The sequence below is a fragment of the Sinocyclocheilus rhinocerous genome, unplaced genomic scaffold, assembly GCF_001515625.1.
Source record: "Sinocyclocheilus rhinocerous isolate Xijiao unplaced genomic scaffold, SAMN03320098_v1.1 scaffold1277, whole genome shotgun sequence".
Taxonomy (NCBI): Eukaryota; Metazoa; Chordata; class Actinopteri; order Cypriniformes; family Cyprinidae; genus Sinocyclocheilus; species Sinocyclocheilus rhinocerous.
In genome coordinates, this window is record NW_015631708.1 from 82,626 (window position 1) to 104,333 (window position 21,708).

General features: G+C 36.2%; 1 protein-coding gene across 1 annotated transcript in view; it reads left to right on the forward strand.

The window, feature by feature from the left end:
- Positions 1–18,280, forward strand: part of impact (impact RWD domain protein) — a 34,950-nt gene extending 16,670 nt beyond the window's left edge. The window contains exons 9-13 of the mRNA XM_016554589.1: positions 4,156–4,229; positions 8,305–8,372; positions 10,941–11,020; positions 11,134–11,268; positions 17,979–18,280. Of these exons, the coding sequence (XP_016410075.1) occupies positions 4,156–4,229; positions 8,305–8,372; positions 10,941–11,020; positions 11,134–11,268; positions 17,979–18,038 (417 nt within the window). The 3' untranslated portion in view covers positions 18,039–18,280. The remainder of the gene's footprint in view (positions 1–4,155; positions 4,230–8,304; positions 8,373–10,940; positions 11,021–11,133; positions 11,269–17,978) is intronic.
- The last annotated feature ends 3,428 nt before the right edge of the window (positions 18,281–21,708 follow it).

Consider the following 21,708-nt stretch of genomic DNA (forward strand, 5'->3'; position numbering starts at 1 on the left):
CATTCACCATTTAATTAGCTATATGAAAAAGTAACTGAATGACACATTATTCTGCCTAACATCTCCTTTTGTAAGTTATATGGATAAGAAACAAAATAAAGGTTAAGTGATAAGATGTTTTATTTTTGGATGGACTATTTTATTCACAACATAATCTCTCTTAAAATACCTTTTTTAAATTATGATTATCAAAACAGTCCTGAGCTAGATCAAGCTTTGATCTCTGCAAACCAAACTATCACTTTAATTAAATATTTGTTTTTAGCCACTAATAAAAATAATTTATCATTAGCTAGCTCCACACTGGAGAGTTGCTTTATAACAGAAGATCAAGTTGTAAATCTAACTAAAAGCGGCACTGACTCTGGTTTTTCATGTTTAATAATACTGTAAAGCTGCTTGATTTAAGGCTATCTACTGCATAAAGTACTATATAAATAAACGTTATGGGACTGGATTTCACTGGAGTACCGAACTGCAGAGCTTGTGCAAACATTCACATCGCTGTAATCAGATGCTTTCTTAACTGCTGCTTTCTCACCACTGTCAGTTTTTGTTGTGTTTATTTCGTTATTGAGAGGAAAGCATGCAGCATATATTTACATATTCATCCAAACGCTGTGTCTTCTCTTGAATTGCATCCAGGAGGGCTGAATTACAGTCTTGTGCTACAGCGCCACACTGGTCAAACCACATTATTTCAGACTCTTACATTAGGATATATGAGATCAAACGACTACTCAACAAAAGTATTTGTCGACAATTTTTTGTCGTTGACATTGTCGCTAATGTCGACTAATCGTTTCAGCTCTGCTTTATGGGTGAACTATATTTTTTAAGTAATCAGCGTTACGATTTTCACCTCATGGACAACCTAAACTAAATCTAGAGACCAGAAGACCCCTCTTTTCACATGAGAAAACATGTACAAGTTTAGTTTGTGGTGTTGCTTTTTTCCCCATATAAGCCATATGGATTCTTGGTTGACAATCAACAATGTTATTATGGCGCATTGCACCTGCAGTGCTATACAGACGCCCTGAAGCGGACTGAACAACCTTATCAGTCCGAAATTAGCTAGACAAGCTTGATATAAAATCAATGGATATGTTTAGTTCAGCCGAACAGCTGAGAGGGTCTGTCTGAGTGCATTAGATGCACTCTTCGAATTGTTCCATACAAACAAGGCCTTTGTAGTTCTATTGGGATTTCAGAGGCCATTTTGATGCTTTTTGATCTTTGATATTGTGTTATCAGCAGGAACTTCAAAGTTTGGCCGTGCTCTAATTTTCATAAAAGGTTTGTGTTGACAGAAGTTTGTAAATGAGTTTGTCTACGAACCCAAGACGCCAGACTCTGGCGGGAACACGCACCTGTTTGTGTTCAGCATCTTCACAAGCTATAGATCTCAAAACATTTCATTAGATTTCCGTTCCACACAAAGACGTTTTCACAATAGCCCGACACAAAACCCAAAGCAGCCTCCGAGGAAATATCAACAGGGTTTTTACGTTTTAGAGGATGTTGCTTTGTGTTTCCTGCTACTTGCTTTAGATCAGCACTGATAAAAAGGCAACATTTGGCACACAGCATTCAAAAGATATCTCATTAGCCTCCGCCTGACACAGGTGTTTACGACGAGAGTATTAGCTGGAGAGAAAACAGATGAATCGCACTGATAGGGGCTCCATTTCGTGACAACTCTTTCTTTAGGGGAGAGCGCCGCCGTACATATTCATTAGCATCAAGCTTGCTGTTTTTCTCGACTCGTGAATGAAATCGCAGTCGAGAAGATGGTTGCATTCGTCTTTGGCTGCAATAAGGTCTAACTCTGCAGTACGAGCAAGCACTCTGGACCTATTTTTGACTCTCTTTCTTGGTAAATAATGGAGGGACACTCAGCGCAAATAGGCTGAAACCCATTTTGATGGACAGAAACAACTGGCAGAGTCCTTCCCAAAGGTCTTACAGCAATATTTGAAGTCCTTGGTGTTGTGTACAAAACAGATTTACACTCAATATTGGTCGCTCTCGCCCAGCTGGTTCTTTTAGCAAAGCCAGATATTGCTTGTAAATCCATGAAAACCCAGAGCCGCTGTGAGTGTGTTTTTTCGTGCATTGCATCAGGGATATGTCACTGCTTTCGTAAGCACCTAAACCTGTCCGTCACTGACGATTTCTAAGCAAAGTTGTTGACATACGGTGTTTATGGTGAATTAAATATAATTCTCTTTCTCTGTTGAACTCACGGTCTGGTGTAGTGTTAGATCTGGGAGCATTTTGTAAAACAAAGCCCAGATTTGGCTTAATAACACCCAGCAATATTCCAGTTTTTGGTTCACGCTGGATGGCCAAAATCAGGCAATCAGAGCAGAAATGTTTGCGCATAAAACTAAAAATGCATATCGTAATTGATGCTTCCCCAGACGGAGATGTAGAATTGGTCACACGAGCTACGCATGTATATTTATTGAAAGGAGAAGATGTGCCTTTATGTGATTTTTGTAAGTCTCTTCCTTGGCTGTAAAACATTTTATTAGAGTGTCCTGCTTTAAATTATACTAGGAAACGGTTTTAATCAGAAAGTACATTAATAGACTAATTTAAAAAAAGTTTCTCCTGGTAAAATATTAGAATTTTTATCAAACATAAATTTGAAAGTTTGTATTTAATTCTTTTTTTATTATTTTGTTTGTTTGCAAACATAACATTGTTAAATTATTGCATACAATTTATTAAAGTATTGTTATTAAGACGATTTTAAGTTTTATTCTTGCGTCTGTCATGAATATAGACTTTGACTCTGATATGGCAGAAAATTATAAATAAAATTTCTCCAGATGGCGTCCGGTTATAGTCGAATGTGCTAATTGATGTTTCCCATTTCCTGCAATCAATCTTTCTTCATCCATGTTTTTAATATACATGAGTAGCTTGATTGTGGACCAATCAGATTTCACGGTGGGCGGGGCCTCTCGCCACAGGGCTAAAATAAAAAGGCCAACCAATTATAGTGCTGGATATCAAGTAGTCGAGTACAAATGCCATCTACTGGTGTAGAACAGATTTTCACTCACAAATTGCTAGTAAATTTCACAGTAAAAATAACAAGTAACACATTAAATCAAACATGGAATTCTGAAGTAGAAAAACTAAAAAATAGTAATTTCTCATAAAACATTTATTTTATTTTTTTTGCAACTTAAAATCTTTTTTTTTTTTTTACAGTGAATCAGCTTTTTGCTTGCAGGGCATATGTTGCTTGCATACACATTTGTACGGTGGCCGAGAAGTGCTAAACAAATCACAATTCTGAAATCAAAATAACAAATTACAAACGCAAATGCAAGTCTAAAAAACAAAATAAAAATTCAGAAAGCACAACCGATTTTACTCGCGATCTTTACAACACGCATTACATTATGTATTTCATGGCACACTCGTTTTATGCGGTTTTGGCGCCACCTATTGTTGTGGGTGTATTATTGACATGTCAAAGTCTAGACCCTGAATATAAGACGACCGCGTTTTTTCAGATGTATTTCCAAGAAAAAAACATAGTCTTATATTCGGGACAATACGGTATTTAAATTGAAATGCTTTCGGCTGTGCCCATATGTGAATACATGTATTATTTATCTTGCAAGAAACAGGCTTGTATTTCTATATAAATCTAGGTTGTGAGTTTTAGGTTGCTGTATTTAAATAAATATTTCATAGTCGTACCATATGCTCAGATTCAGCCACGAGTTGTTTACGGCCGAACCTGTTGTGGCAGGAATTGGTCGGCATCGCAGTAATAATAAGTTGCGCTTCAAGTCTGCTCGTGTCCTTTGAAACAGTGTTTTATTAGCGTCAATATGTTATGCGCACACCCATCTAACACATACGTTCTCCAGATGATGTTTTAAACCAGCCTGCAGTCATTTGAACGGAGAAATAAGCCTGTGCTGGTGTATGTGTGCTTGTTCATGTGTTGGCAGTCGTGTTGCATCACTGTGAAATGTTCTGTTGCTTGCAGCCGCTTTCCAGCAGTTTTAGTTATTCACATATTTTTTTATAGTTTGACGGCAGGTATGTTGGAACAGTATCTGGTTTGGTATGCACATAGGTTTCCTTGTTTTGGTTTATATTTATTTATTTATTTACTTGCAGGTTCAAAGGGTTCTGAATCATTTATATGAAAACAAGAAGATCGCAAGTGCCACTCACAATATCTATGCATACAGGTATTTCAGTTTTTAATTCATTATAAAGATTTGCAGTTGTTAGGCAAACAGTAATATTTATATATTTTTTTTCTTTTCACAAACTTATGCAAATTTACAGACTCCATTCAGTCCTTTGTACATAATTTTGCTTTATTTCTACCATAGATGTACATTTTGCAGTTCATACGTCGTTTTTTCTAGCTACTTTTTAAGATATTTAAATGAAAGTAATCTCCCATTGAGTTGCATTAGTAAATGCTCACTGTAGTATTTGCATACTTATAGAAAAGGTATTAAAGTGTACATTTTACAAAATTGTTTGAGGTTTACATTTAAAACAAGAAAAAAAAAAACATTTCCACTGTACTAAGAAAAATAAACTTAATTCAAGATACGTTCTCTGAAAATTAATATCTTATGGGATTTCTTATAAGTAAATGCATCTTGTTCTAAGGATTTTGAGATGTTTTTATCACTAAAAGCATCCTTAAAACAAGATAAATTCAACAGTTCAGTTTACATCAGATTTACAGATATTATACATTTTGTTAATATTTTGAACGAGATTTTATTTTCTACTTTTATTTTAATTTTAGCTAAAGTTTTAACTGTTTTGTTGTGTATCTTTTAGTTGTTTTTTTAAATGTTATATTGTTTTTTATTAATAATCATTTTACTTTGTTTATTTTAGTACTTCAACTAAATGAAAATACGAAATGCTGCCTTTGCAACCAGCTTAAATAAAATAAGTTTAAGTGTTTTTATATATTTGATTTTATTCCAGTTAAAAAATTTTTTAAGTAATAACCCTAAAAATAATTTTAGTTTTAGTTGACTATAATAACCCTGTTCTGCATTCAGCAATTGCTAGGGGAAGTTTTTTCTTAGTATGTTATTCGATTTCAGCCAGTATTTCAGTTATTGATGCATTTAGGTTTATGCATTGACATGAAGACTGTAACGTCAGTGCGGGACGTGTGTGTGTGTTTAAGCGAGCACAGCAGCGGGGTTTCTTCAGGACATGATCAGTGACATACAGTAGGGGTGGAGTGGCTGAGATTAAACCGCAGGTGATATTGACATTCAGCATGTTTCTGAAGCCCCTGGCCACAACCCTCACAGCCACACAAAACCTCGAAAGAAAGCTGGTGTTTTCATTAGAATTGAATAGGGCTGTCAGTTTAACACGTTAACTTAATTAATTAGTTATGAAAAAATTACGCGATTAAAATATTTTAACTTAACGCACTGGCCCCGCCCCCAGACCTGTACGTCATCTTACATTTCATACAGTTGACTGTTGACAAATATGATGCAGGGAAACAACTCTGTTTGAGTGCACTGCAAATGCGATTTTACACAACAGTTCAGTAAATAATGTTGATATTGTGTTGTATTTTAAACACAATATTGTCTGTTTTTGCTCAATTTTGCCAACAAAAATATTACCTATAAAGCCACAGCAGAACTGTTGTGCGTCTCCGAGCAACACAGCAGTGTTTAGTTTCTGAATGAATCCGCGTTTTGAACGAATCGGGTGAATCAATGATTCAAAGCCCCATTCATGAAGTGAGCCGTTTACGGAATTCCTGAATGAATCAGCCATTTGAACGAATCGAATGAAAGGCTCATAAAGACATTTACCGCCACCTGCTGGCAGTTTTAGTTTCTTATTTAGAGTATTATTTCATTAGAAAAGGGTGGGAAAAAAGAACAAAAAACTTTAAAGGAATAGTTCACCCAAAAATTTTTAATTATGTCATCATTTACTCAAACCTGAATGACTTGCTTTCTTTTGTGGAACATAAAAGAAGGTATTTTGAAGACTGTTGGTAACAAAGCTGTTTTGGTTACCAATGACTTCCATTGCATGAACCGAAAAAAAAAACTGAGCTGCCTCTAAAATTATCTTCTTTTATGTTCCATAGTTTATGTTAAGCCGTGGTAGCCTAAACATTTATGTGTAATAAATTTTGTTGAATCTAAAATATTTCTTTCTAAAGCTACTACTTATAATGTGTACTTAATACTTTCTCATTTAACACAAAAATAGCATTAAATAATCTTTTGGAGGTATTTTCACAGACAAATGTAATTTGCGATTAATTAGATTAATTAATCGACACATCATGTAATTAATTAGATTAAAATTTTTAATCGACTGACAGCCCTAGAATTAAATAGATCAGTTATGATTACTTATTGATTGCTGTCAGTCATTATCGTGGACTGTTCTTTATTAATGGCTTGCGGCAGAATATTTTGATCAGATGATCGGTAAAGTACCATGTCTGTTATGTTGGAATGTTTGGAATATTTCAAATGTATAAATATTTTAAAGGTCTCTTCTGTTGACCAAGGCTGTATTTATTTAATCAAAATAAAGTTAAAATGTGAAATACTATTACAATTTAAAATCTCTGTTTTCTATGTGAATATATTGTAAAATGTAATTTATTTCTGTGATCGCAGCTGAATTTTCAGCATCATTACTCCAGTCTTCAGTGTCACATGATCTTCAGAAATCATTCTAATATGCTGATCTGCTGCTCAAGAAACATTTCTGATTATTATCAATGTTGAAAACAGTTGTGCTGCTGAATATTTTTGAGATATAAAACCATTCACAAGTTTGGACGAAGTATGATTTCTTTTTCGTTGCACTAAACTGATCAAAAGTGACAGTAAAGACATTTATAATGTTACAAAAGATTTCTATTTCAAATAAATGCTGTTCCTTTGAACTTTCTATTCATCAAATAATCCTGAAAAATAAAATGTATCAGTTTCCACAAAAAAGCTGAAAAACAGTGATTTCTGAAGATCATGTGACACTAAAGACTGGAGTAATGATGAGGAAAATTCAGAGCTGTATCACAGAAATAAAATTAGATTATTATTAGTGCTGTCAAACGATTAATCGCGATTAATCGCATCCAAAATAAAAGTTTTTGTTTACATAATATATGTGTGTGTGCTGTGTATATTTATTATATATATATATATATAAATACACACACACTCATACAGTATATATTTAGAAAATTGCATTTACATGTATTTATTTATTTATATTTACATAATTTATATTATATATAAATATTTAATATACAAATATACAATTTTTCTTAATTATATACATGCATGTGTGTGTATTTAATGAGTACATAAATATACACAGTACGCACACATATATTATGTAAACAAAAACTTTTATTTTGGATGCGATTAATCGCTTGACGGCACTAATTTTTACATAGATTCACATAGAAAACAGCTATTTTAAATTGTAAAAATATTTCACAATATTACATTTTTACTGTAATTTTGATTAAATAAATGTAGTGAGCAGAAGACACTTCTTTCAAAAACATGAAAAAAATGTAATTATTCCAGACTTTTAACCGGTAATATACAACAAAACCCCATGCTACTTTTAAACAAACCGCAAATCTTGTTTAACATGTCCCACATTATTTGTGCTAATGATGAATCCAATGTCAAAACCACATGGGCAACCTTAGAAACCATTAAACAATCTTTTTCTTCTTCTTTAACGGTTACATTTGATCTGGTGAGGTCTTGTTGTTTTATCAAAACTTTGAACTGTGCACTTTGTGATTTAGCACTGACTGGCCACTTTGTTCACACCAGATGCCCAAAGGAAGCGTTCAAACTCCCGTCTCTGACACACACGAGGAGCCATATGTGCTGAAAGGTCTCTCTGGGCAGCACCGCGTCTCTTGGCTGTTAGCAAAGTGACTGTCAACACTGTGCTCATCTGCTGCTGCCTTTCATTCCCAACAACTATTCCCCAAATGATGGACCTTGTGCACTCAACACTGAAAAACCAGCGTCCCGATTTCCCACACTCCTCCCTGTGCCTGATATTACGCCGCATCCAAATCCTTGTCCAATTTTGCTCTGAAATACACCCACGACTAAAAAAACCCAGAAGCGGCGTAATGCGAGAGCAAGACGCTGCCGTTGTGATGGGCAGTTTTTGTAAAAGTGGCCCCTGAGGGTCCGCAGGGCAAAGAGCTGTGATTTGTTTTTTTACGTTTACTTAACAATGCCTTCATGTTTTCATCAGGATCTACTGTGAGGATAAAAACTCTTTCCTGCAGGACTGCGAGGACGACGGAGAAACCGCAGCGGAATGTATTTTTTTATTTGATTGGAATTTTTTTTATTTGAAATTGATATTAAATTATTATTGAATTTTTCTGCATTAATTTGTGCATTAATTATTTAAACCAAATATATTGTTTAGCATCACTGAATCAACTAAATACATTAATTTATACCAGCAAAACTAATTTTAATAAGTTAAAACAAATAGAAATAGCTATTTAAAGTAACAGTTGCCGGTTAACACTTTTTACAGTGAAGTTAATATTGTGTTCAGTTTTAAACACAATACTGTCAATATCATCCGTTTTGCTCATTCGCAAACCAAAATCGTTCCAATCAAAGCTATACAGCAGAACTGTTGTGCAGGTCCGAACAACACACAGCAGTGATTCATTACTAAATGAATCCATTAGTGAGTCAATAATTTAGTGATTCATTCATAAAGATTCTTGCTTCGTTTCTGAATAAAAAACAGCCATTCGAAATGAAACGGTTGCATGAATGATTCAATGACTCACTCGTTAAGACAGTGACTTGTGCTTTTAGTTTCATATTTAGAGTATCATTTCATATTTCAGTATTCTTTAATAGAACACTTGTTATCATTATTTATGCAACATTGAAGTAAAATGTTTTTATTTCTAAAGCTGCATTTTTGTAATGTCAATTCAGTGCTTTACTCATCTAACACAATAATGACTTTAAATGATCTTTTGGGATTTCTCAGCTCAAACTGATGTGCGATTAATAGCTTGACATTTCTAATACTAATGCATCATTGTCTTTAATCTGTGGTTTGAAGCAAGCTCTGCACGTGTCAAGCGTCAATGGCACAATTCAGGCATCTTGTTGATATGCTGCTGGGATTATCGTCCCTCCTCCTGTCCTGATCCCAATTCCTTTCTTGCAGTGTCAGATATTTGCACGCCGATGTGTCATTCATCCATAATCTTCGTGCTTATCTCCTGTTCTCTGATTAAAAGGCCTCGGAGCGCCGGCGTCAACACCCTCCGGTGTGAAATACGACATGACACTGTAATCTCTACCCACTTTCATTTAGACCCGACCAAAAAACCCATACAGCTTTTCTGTCAATAACCTCGACGGGAAATAAGCCCACGGTCTGCCGCGACATTCGTTAAATTTATCAGGAAACGGAGCATCTGTGATGTTGTTTTTCAAATGATCTTCTCTCAAGCGTGATTTAGTTTGCTGGGTTAAAAATACTATCGTGATTTATGAATCGTCTTGAGATGATGAACGCCTCCTTTCCAGTTTCGCTACACTGTACACTCTAAAAAATGCTGGGTTAAAAAGGGACAAACCCAGCTATTGGGTTGTTTTGACCCAGCGGTTGGGTTGTTTTGACCTAGTTACTTCAGAAGCAGGAACATTATTATCTGAGTGAATGTGAAAACTAAATGATTTTGTTATATGCTGATATGGACAAAATGCTTACATTTGTATGTTTCTTTAAATATATAATTGAATTCTGTATCCATTTTAATGGATATATAATTGATTCAGAATTTCATTTTCGTTTCACCCATCACTGCGTGCTTTTTAAAATCATTACAAGCGATGTCGACATCCGAAAATGAAATGCTCTTTTGATCTGTTTTTTGTTATTGAATCGCTTGAACTGAATGATCGAAGTCACGAGTTTGAATCAATCGGAGCGGTTCCAGCGTAAATGACTCACTCAATTGATTCGGTTCGTTTACACGACACTGTCAATTTTCCATTCCAAAGATAACATTCAACACTAATCAACGAACATAGGTGAAGGTAACCGGTTTACTGCTAACTAGTGAAACACTCCGTTAATATGACGATCTGCAGCTCAAAATACATGTTAGATGGAAACATTGTGCATTATGATCACATTTGTAGCTTAATTCACTATATTTGAAATAGTTTGAGCTGCAGTTCAATCGGAAATCAGTTGAAAGCAAGCAGTCTCTCATACAATTGAAGTCAATGTTCAATTTATCAATTTATTTGAGACATTACTGTTGTATCTGATTGCATTAGTTTTTTATTTTTACATACTATTTGTGTATTTTATTTACACAAATGGATTCATTGATATGTGTGCATAATTTGTAACTCTTGGTTATGAAAAAAATGCTATAAAAAACTAGAATATGGCCCGTTTGTTGACCTCTTTCTTGGTGCATCTAATGAAAATACACCAGCGGACACTAACAGCTGTGCACACGAGCTCATTTAGCCGATTGGAGTTTGTCCCACTATTTCCTGTTTTGCGAATCTGACGGCATGTTTTGAAAGAGAAATGACTATTAATAGAGGTGGCGTGTGCAGATGGCTGAGATTTCCCTCCCCGCCGCGCTGCGGGAAAAAACACAACAAGCCAGCACTGTAAAGACACTTGAGAGCTGTCATTCTTCACAACGAGCATATTTAGTCTCTTCTGCGCCTTTGAAGCGACTCCTTTCCCAAACAGGGCCTGACGGGCTGTGCGGAAACGTTTGTGAATCAGTGGCGCGTCATCGAATGTTTTACTGTTTAAATGAATTCATAAAAAGCACATGTTTTGCATTAAGAAGTTGTGTATTTGCTTACATGCAACAGCTCTCCTAGCTAAAGCCAGGATTGACTCTCATCTGATGTTTCAGACTGTTGGTTTACATCTAGATGAGAAATGTGGCGCTGTATTGGAGGGGTTGTGTGAGCAGCACGCCGTCAACATTATAATCCTGCGGCAAACGGCAGTCAGAGTTTGCCTCAGAAATGTTGAAATGTGTTTCCTTTGGCTTCTGCGCAGATCCTGGATGTGCGTAACGTGCTGGTGGTGGTCTCTCGGTGGTACGGCGGGATCCTGCTGGGCCCCGACCGCTTCAAACACATCAACAACTGCGCCAGGAACATCCTCATTCAGGAGGGTTACACCGACACTTCAGTAAGACCCAAGACTGTTTATGAATAATTCAGCTTAAAGGCTTGTGTCCTGTGTATTTCATGATGCGTGACAAATTTCTGCATTTCTTCTGCTGATGTAGACAAAATGCTTATTTATTTAATTATAGGTTTTTGTATATTTAAATATGTATTACATGTATCTAAATATATCTTATTTATATGTATATTATTTGATAATTAAGTTTAGATACATACATAAATATTAAGTCCACAAAAACATTATATTTATGTAAAATAAATATTACTTAAAATAATACATTTTTAATTTTGCTGATGTGGAGAGAATGCTTAGATTTGTGTATTCATTTAAATATATAATTAAATCTCCCCAGAGCACAGTGAGATTCAGTGGAGAGCTTTGCTGATTCATAAACACTCTGGGACTTGACTTTGGGGCTTTTTTAAACACACACACATATATATATATATATATATATATATAATTAATAATAGTCACATAATATAAGTCATTCAAATAATTACTGATTAAACATTAAGAAATATATAATAAATATTAATTAAAATAAGTAGTGTTGTTAATACAATGCTTATGTTTGTGTATTTTAATATTTGCTTATTTATTTAAGCGTGGAATTAAAGCTAAATATATGTAACATATTATATAAAAATTATATGTAAACAAATTATGTGTATATATGTGACCCTGGACCACAAAACCAGTCATAAGGGTCAATTTTTCCGAAATTGAGATTCATAAATCATCTGAAAGCTGAATAAATAAGCTTTCCATTGATGTATGGCTTCATATCCTAATGATTTTTGGCAAAAAAGAAAAATGGATAATTTTGCCCCATACAATGTATTGTTGGCTATTGCTACAAATATACCCCAGCGACTTAAGACTGCTTTTGTGCTTCAGGGTCATGTTAATTAATATTTATTTATATATACGACACATTAATACATCTGAATATTAATTAAAATATTAATAAACTGATATTAACTAAAATAACTCATTAATAGACAAATGCATACAAAGTAATGTTAATTCAATTTTATCCACGTCAGAGGAATAATGCAGACATTCAAAAACCCAAGCATCGTGAAAGTCATTCGGTTCTTGTAATATCTTTTTATTAAATGGAAACAGTTCTGCCACAAGTCTCCTGTTGACGCGTTTGTTTTGTTCTTTCTGAGCTGTCGAGTACTAAATGCTCACTATTCCATATTTTGGTTGCGTCTGTGAGTCCGTATGGAGAGAAGCTCTCCTCCACTTACTCACCCCACAATCACAGTGATAAGGTCACACAGAAACAAGTTGTGAGGAGATTTAGACTTTGGACTTCTTCCGAGGATTCATTCGTTTGTTGTTTTCTTTCATTTCAGTGCAAATGAGGCCTCGTGCACAGCTGCGGGGCTGCTATGGTTACCCGGATAATAGGGGCGCGGCGTCATATCGCAGACATACAATTACACGCATGTGTGATATGATTGTTTAAGATTTTGCTAGAATTCATTACAGAAAGCTCGAGTCAATTAAAGCAGCATGTGTTTTTCATCACAGCAGCGTCGTCCGCTTTCTCCGCAGCTGAGGCTGTCACGATTCATGAGCGTGTTTTGAAATTAGTATCCGTTGCGCCGCGAGCCGTAACGGTGATTGGCGTTAAAAGCAGCTCCGCGCTGCACTTTTCTTCTTCTGCTTCTATTTTAAGCCAAGGTTGTCTGTAATTCCTTTGACAATGGACCGAATGAGTCTGTTTCCCAACTCAGCGGCCCCAAAAGTTGTTTACTTGACAATCTCGCACCACTAAAGAGACCTTTACGCAAAACTGTCGTAAAAGTCGTAATTACTGTCATTTGAGCATTTCGCTAATTACATTTTTGTTTTGTCATGCCACTCCAGAACTATAACGCATTAAAGTGAATGTAGAGCCAAACCTCTGCTTAAAAGCATTAGCCGTGGACAGAATGATTATATTTATTTAAACATAATTATATTATATTTCAATTATAATTGCTATATGCCTATATAATTTAATTAGTATTTATTTATACAAGTAATAAATTAATACATATACAAATATCTAAATAAATGTGAATTAAAATATGTAATACAGTAATAATATTAATAGAAAAAGAAAATGTGTGTGTATATAGTTTGGGATCAGAATGATTTTTTATGTTTTTACAGGAGTTTCTTCTGTTCATTAAGGCTGCATTTATTTGATCAAAAATACAGGAAAAAATTTTATATTGTGAAATATTATTATGATGTCAAATAACATTTTTTTATTTTAATATACATTAAAATCTAATTTATTCCTGTGATGCAAAGCTGTATTTTCTGCATCGTTACTCCAGTCTTCAGTGTCACATAATCTTCAGAAATCATAATAATATGCTGATTTATTATCAGTGCTGAAACTGTTGTGCTGCGTAATATTGTTTTGGAACCTGTGATACTTTTTTTCAGGATTCTTTGATGAATAAAAAGTTAAAAAGAAGAGCATTTATTTAAAATAGAAATCTTTTCTAACAATATACACTACAGTTCAAAAGTTTGGGGTCAGTACATTTTTATTCTTTCTTTTTTTTAAAGAAATTACAACTTTTATTCAGCAAGGATGTGATAAATTGTTAAGAAGTGATAGCAAATTTTTATATTGTTAGAAAAGATTTATATTTTGAATAAATGCTGTTCTTTTTAATTCATCAAAGAATCCTGAAAAAGTATTGCAGTTTACATAGAAAAAATACATAGAAAAATATTTGTTTTTACTTGAATATCTCGCACCACTAAAGAGACCTTTACAGCAGCCTGCCTGTTAAAGACTAGTGGGTCTTTTGTAAAAACACTAATTACTGTAATTTGAGCATTTGGCTAATTACAGTTTTATTTTATGCCACTTTAGAACTGTAACACAAAGTGAATGCACAGTCAAACCTCTGCTTAAACGCATTAGTCAAGAGATAAACGATCCATGCAATGCTAACCGTATTGAAACTCATTTAGAAACTCAAGAGTCCTTCTCGCTGCCATAATTTCCAGCCCATTTAGCATTGCATGCATATCGTAGTTCTTTATGTTCACATATTGGCTTGAAGAAGAACTCAGTAATGCGTATTGGTGATTCTTCACGAAGCGCGTGTTGAATTTGCTGTCTGATTGGAGCCGTCAGCTTGTATAGATTTCCCGACGCCGTGCATGTCTCAAGCTCAGATGCATCACGCTGTTCTTTCAGGGTGAAGATGAATGTTGTGTTATCTTCGCAGTTTGAGCCGGCTGACTCATTGTTCGCATTCTGTCCACTGCGGCTCAAGAGTAATTAACATAAAATGCATAATAACCACCACCGCCGCGCAGAGCAGCCAGGGTGCGAGCACGTCACGTGTGGAATAATAAAACCAGACTCCTTCCCAAACACTCATTTGGACACCATCGAGTCCCTAGAGACGCAGTCTAAATAATAAAAAACAGTCAGAGGAATTTTAACAAGCCTTCTGCTCTCCTGGTAAAAATGACAGTGACGTTATTTATGGCACAGTTGCTTTATATTGCATCAGGGAAATATGCAATATTTGATAAAAGTTATAACTCAAAGTCTTCTTGTTGCCTGATTGCTAAGGCATGGTGCTAGCAACGCACAAATTGGGTTTCAATTCCAATTCTCAAATGTACACTTTGAATGCTCACAGGCAATTGTTCACAGGACTATGAAGGAGTGGAAATTGTTTATTTTCATGGACGACTTTGCTTTTATTAAGGTATTTTTTCACTTAACCTGAAACACGCACGTATTTTAACGTCAGACCCTTCAGTTTAACCAAGTAAGTTCGTAATATGAATGTTTGATTACATCATTATTTTTTGATTATACAGTGGTGTGAAAAAGTGTTGGCCCCCTTCCTGATTTCTTATTTTTTTGCATGTTTGTCACGCTTTAATGTTTCAGATCATCAAACAAATTTAAATATTAGTAAAAGATAACACAAGTGAACACAACATGCAGTTTTTAAATGAAGGTTTTTATTATTAAGGGAAAACAAAACCCAAAACTACATGGCCCTGTGTGAAAAAGTGTTTGCCCCCTAAACCTAATAACTGGTTCGGCCACCCTTAGCAGCAACAACTGCAATCAAGCATTTGCGATAACTTGCAATGAGTCTGTTACAGCGCTGTGGAGGAATTTTGGTCCACTCATCTATGCAGAATTGTTGTAATTCAGCCACATTGGAGGGTTTTAGAGCATGAACCGCCTGTTTAAGGTCATGCCACAGCATCTCAATAGGATTCAGGTCAGGACTTTGACTAGGCCACTCCAAAGTCTTCATTTTGTTTTTCTTCAGCCATTCAGAGGTGGACTTGCTGGTGTGTTTTGGATCATTGTCCTGCTGCAGAACCCAAGTTCGCTTCAGCTTGAGGTCACGAACAGATGGCCGGACATTCTCCTTCAGGATTTTTTGGTAAACAGCAGAATTCATGGTTCCATTTATCACAGCAAGTCTTCCAGGTCCTGAAGCAGCAAAACAGCCCCAGACCATCACACTACCACCACCATATTTTACTGTTGGTATGATGTTCTTTTTCTGAAATGCAGTGTTACTTTTACGCCAGACGTAATGGGACACACACCTTCCAAAAAGTTCAACTTTTGTCTCGTCAGTCCACAGAGTATTTTCCCAAAAGTCTTGGGGATCATCAAGATGTTTTCTGGCAAAACTGAGACGAGCCTTTGTTCTTTTTGCTCAGCAGCGGTTTTCGTCTTGGAACTCTGCCATGCAGACCATTTTTGCCCAGTCTCTTTCTTATGGTGGAGTCATGAACACTGACCTTAACTGAGGCAAGTGAGGCCTGCAGTTCTTTGGATGTTGTTGTGGGGTCTTTTGTGACCTCTTGGATGAGTCGTCGCTGTGCTCTTGGGGTAATTTTGGTCGGCCGGCCACTCCTGGGAAGGTTCTCCACTGTTCCATGTTTTTGCCATTTGTGAATAATGGCTCTCACTGTGGTTCGCTGGAGTCCCAAAGCTTTAGAAATGGCTTTATAACCTTTTCCAGACTGATAGATCTCAATTACTTTCTTTCTCATTTGTTTCTGAATTTCTTTGGATCTCGGCATGATGTCTAGCTTTTGAGGATCTTTTGGTCTACTTCACTTTGTCAGGCAGGTCCTATTTAAGAGATTTCTTGATTGCGAACAGGTGTGGCAGTAATCAGGCCTGGGTGTGGCTAGAGAAATTGAACTCAGGTGTGATAAACCACAGTTTTAACAGGGGGGCAAACACTTCTTCACACAGGGCCATGTAGTTTTGGATTTTGTTTTCCCTTAATAATAAAAACCTTCATTTAAAAACTGCATGTTGTGTTCACTTGTGTTATCTTTTACTAATATTTAAATTTGTTTGATGATCTGAAACATTAAAGTGTGACAAACATGCAAAGAAAATAAGAAATCAGGAAGGGGGCCAACACTTTTTCACACCACTGTATTTATATAATATTTAATCAAATAGACGTTGGCTTCACGTTCATCCAACACTCGCTTCAAAAACAATGAGAACTAATCTCACAGATACTTGATATCCACACTGGCATTTTTTATGTGGTGCCCATATGACAAGATAAATAAATAATGAAATATCAGATAATTTACTAATAAAGAAGAATATTGCAAAAATATTGTTCCGCACTGTAATGTAGCTCAACAAAGGCTTAAAGGGTTAGTTCACCCAAAAATGAAAATTAGCCCATAAATTACTTACACCGAGGCATGCTAGGTGTATATGACTTTCTTCTTTCAGACAAATACAATCGGAGTTATATTAAAAAAACATCCTGGCTATTCCAAGCTTTATAATGGCAGTGAATGGGTGTTGAGATTTTGAAGACCAAAAAATGCATCCGTCATAGGCCTCTTGAAGCAAATTGATGCATTTGTGTAAGAATAATATCCATATTTAAAACGTTATAAACCATAATCTCTAGCTACCGCTAACTGTCATACGCACGTTCACGAGAGATGGCGTAGGATGTAGGTGTAGCGTAAACTCTGGTGAGAATATGCTAGTCTCACAAGAACCAAGTTTTGTTTACAGCAAAGGAAAACCAGTCTCCTCTTGGCTTATATCGAAATCCTCTGACGTTTTTCTTTACAGATCCTCGTTTTGTACTTCTAATTCCTGACCAGAATTCTCTTCCGTGAATGTGCGTGCAACAGTTAGCGGAAGCTAGAGATTACGGTTTATAAAGTTTTACATATGGATATTTTTCTTAAATGATTCACTTCAGAAGGCCTTTATTAACCCCCATGAGCCACATGGAGTAATTTTATGATGGATGGATGGACGCAGTTTTTGGGCTTCAAAATCTCTGCCCCCATTCACTGCCATTATTAAGCTTGGACATTTTTAATACATCTCTGATTGTATTCGTCTGAACGAATAAAGTCATATACACCTAGGATGGCTTGAGGGTGAGTAAATCATTCATACTTCTTTTCCCCCTTGATCTGGGTTTTTGTCTCAAATTTTGAACATTCATCTGCGACCGCAAATTTCAGACCGTTATTGACAGCACAGCCTAACACTGTTCTAATTAACTGTAGTAATTTAAGACTGAACGGATGTTTTTGACATTATTATAGATTTTTCTTTTTCTTCCGGCAGGAAGATCTTCATTTCAGCTTTACTTTTCACCAGTCTTATCACTTGTCTTTTATGTTTTCCCTTTCAGGAGGAAACATCCAAAGCTGGAGGCAAGAACAAAAGACCTAAGGGCAAGAAGGCAAAATAAAAAACCTTCCTGGAACAGATGAGACCTGGAATGAAGACTTGCGACTACGAATGCTGAAGGATTCTGACAAATAAAATAACCTGAAAATGCTGTATTACTGTATTCAGTGTTATAGTCAGGGTTAAACAACTTGAAAGTCATACCAAAAATGGTTTTGTATGCAGTTGAGTTTAATGGTCTGTTGCTACGCATTGTCACACTAAGTGCTTTGTCTTATGAATAAAGATTTTATGAATTACAAATTGATTTGCAAATGAGGGTTTGAGGCTTGCCTGAAGTCACAAGGACAAACGAGTGCGAAACAGGTAATAAATACCCCTGACACTCATCAGCGACCTTTGATCCTTTTTCCGGTTTAATGATGCTCTAATAATGTAATTTGATAAAGCCTGACAAAAGCAATTTGAGGAGCGTCATACCAAAACGTCCGTTTAAGGAGACTTTTTACGGCAAATATCAGACACTGAAAGTGCATGAGATTGTCAAACGTCTATTATTTAGTCCCATGGAGAGTCGCTCTCCAATATTGCATTTTCGCTCATACTTAACCTTTTGAATATTGCTATTCCAAGCTTTATAATGGCAGTGAATGGGTGTTGAGATTTTGAAGACCAAAAAATGCATCCGTCATAGGCCTCTTGAAGCAAATTGATGCATTTGTGTAAGAATAATATCCATATTTAAAACGTTATAAACCATAATCTCTAGCTACCGCTAACTGTCATACGCACGTTCACGAGAGATGGCGTAGGATGTAGGTGTAGCGTAAACTCTGGTGAGAATATGCTAGTCTCACAAGAACCAAGTTTTGTTTACAGCAAAGGAAAACCAGTCTCCTCTTGGCTTATATCGAAATCCTCTGACGTTTTTCTTTACAGATCCTCGTTTTGTACTTCTAATTCCTGACCAGAATTCTCTTCCGTGAATGTGCGTGCAACAGTTAGCGGAAGCTAGAGATTACGGTTTATAAAGTTTTACATATGGATATTTTTCTTAAATGATTCACTTCAGAAGGCCTTTATTAACCCCCATGAGCCACATGGAGTAATTTTATGATGGATGGATGGACGCAGTTTTTGGGCTTCAAAATCTCTGCCCCCATTCACTGCCATTATTAAGCTTGGACATTTTTAATACATCTCTGATTGTATTCGTCTGAACGAATAAAGTCATATACACCTAGGATGGCTTGAGGGTGAGTAAATCATTCATACTTCTTTTCCCCCTTGATCTGGGTTTTTGTCTCAAATTTTGAACATTCATCTGCGACCGCAAATTTCAGACCGTTATTGACAGCACAGCCTAACACTGTTCTAATTAACTGTAGTAATTTAAGACTGAACGGATGTTTTTGACATTATTATAGATTTTTCTTTTTCTTCCGGCAGGAAGATCTTCATTTCAGCTTTACTTTTCACCAGTCTTATCACTTGTCTTTTATGTTTTCCCTTTCAGGAGGAAACATCCAAAGCTGGAGGCAAGAACAAAAGACCTAAGGGCAAGAAGGCAAAATAAAAAACCTTCCTGGAACAGATGAGACCTGGAATGAAGACTTGCGACTACGAATGCTGAAGGATTCTGACAAATAAAATAACCTGAAAATGCTGTATTACTGTATTCAGTGTTATAGTCAGGGTTAAACAACTTGAAAGTCATACCAAAAATGGTTTTGTATGCAGTTGAGTTTAATGGTCTGTTGCTACGCATTGTCACACTAAGTGCTTTGTCTTATGAATAAAGATTTTATGAATTACAAATTGATTTGCAAATGAGGGTTTGAGGCTTGCCTGAAGTCACAAGGACAAACGAGTGCGAAACAGGTAATAAATACCCCTGACACTCATCAGCGACCTTTGATCCTTTTTCCGGTTTAATGATGCTCTAATAATGTAATTTGATAAAGCCTGACAAAAGCAATTTGAGGAGCGTCATACCAAAACGTCCGTTTAAGGAGACTTTTTACGGCAAATATCAGACACTGAAAGTGCATGAGATTGTCAAACGTCTATTATTTAGTCCCATGGAGAGTCGCTCTCCAATATTGCATTTTCGCTCATACTTAACCTTTTGAATATTGCATGCTATTTTTACCATTCAAACTTTGCAGGGCCAAAGTCCACCGCCACCTGGTGAGTTTGCAGCGCTATGACTCGCATGCTAATTGTCCTTAATGAGCTCATGTGAGAATAACTTGATCCTTTTGGCGCATGATGTTCAAATAAGCAGATGCTAGGTCACGGGAGAACCATCTGAATACCAAGTTGGAATTGCAGGCACTTGCGTGACGGTTTGGTGGCGTGTCTCGGAAAGCAACTAGTTGGTTTGCGTACTAGCGTCCCTGAATGATTTGAAGTCTTTGCTCAACCTGTGGAGCTCAGAATGGTTCGCGACCGGTGAATTCTTCTGTGGGAATGAGTCATCCAGAAAAGGTACTCGAGTGCTTTTTGACGTCTCCGCTCTTTCTCTAAGGCGCACACACATATCGTTGCTGTCTTCCTTCTTAAATACCTTTGGGTCTTTGACATTCTGGCCTCTTTCCTGTCTGCAGCGCTAGTCTTAGTCTTCTCACTTTCATCCTCCCTGCATGCATCTATTCCCTTTTCTCTGGACTATTCTTTCATGCCTGCCTCTCGGTCTCTCTCCCTGTGTTCCCACTCTATTTCCTTTCAATGAATATTAACGGATCTTTTGACCATCAGCTCCTACCCTTTCAGATTCAATTGCTTGCTTCGACTCAAGGGGCATTGCTAAATGCTTTGGTGGTCTTTTGCTTGTGACATGTTTTCTGTGTATAAGTCTAAATCTGCCTTGCATGCCAAACTGTTTGGCACCTCATCTTTGCCCTGAAAAATCTTTTATTTGGTCTACAGAGTCATGGCAGCAAATGTGAAAACTGTTTTCCCAAAGGATGAATCTCAGCTAATAGTTTCTGGCAAGGAATCAAGCTTCTCTGCAAATAATGGTGCTGTGCATCGATACATTAAATTGACTAAAACAACTTGCTAATTGTTCATTTGACTACCCAACAGTCTCGTCTCGTCTCAACTGTACCCAACAGATCCCTTTTATTTTGGGCCAGAGTATCACATTAGTGTTGATGGTGAGGAATTGCGCTATATATGGATAGAAATACCCTTTTTAATACACTTTTTAAAGTAACGAAAATAGATCTGTGACCATGTTAATTGCCAATTAAAAGTACAAACAGTTCTTGGAGAAAAAAAAAATCTGTTATGGTATGCAAATAACTGCGCCTTCGAATTCTGCAGAAGAATCAAGCTAATCTTTGGTTCAAATAATTGTAATGCTGTGTTTCGGCAGCCTAAACCATATCTCCAACAAGCTAACCATTGATTTGACTGGACAAAATTTGCTCAGGGCCTGTTGGCCACCTCATCTTTGCCCTGAGTGATGGACGTCTTTTATTTGGTCTACAGAATCATGGCAGCAAATGTGAAAACTGTTTCCCCAAAGTACGACTCTCTAATATAGTTTCTGGCGAGGAATCAAGCTTCTCTGCAAAGAACTTTGCAGTACATCAGTAAATACTTTTTTTAAGTTGACCAAAGCAAGATGCTAACATGTCTATTTGACCCCCCATTAGTCTGAACAAAAATCTGAACTGTAACCAACAGATCTCTCTTATTTTGGGCGACAGTATCACACTGGT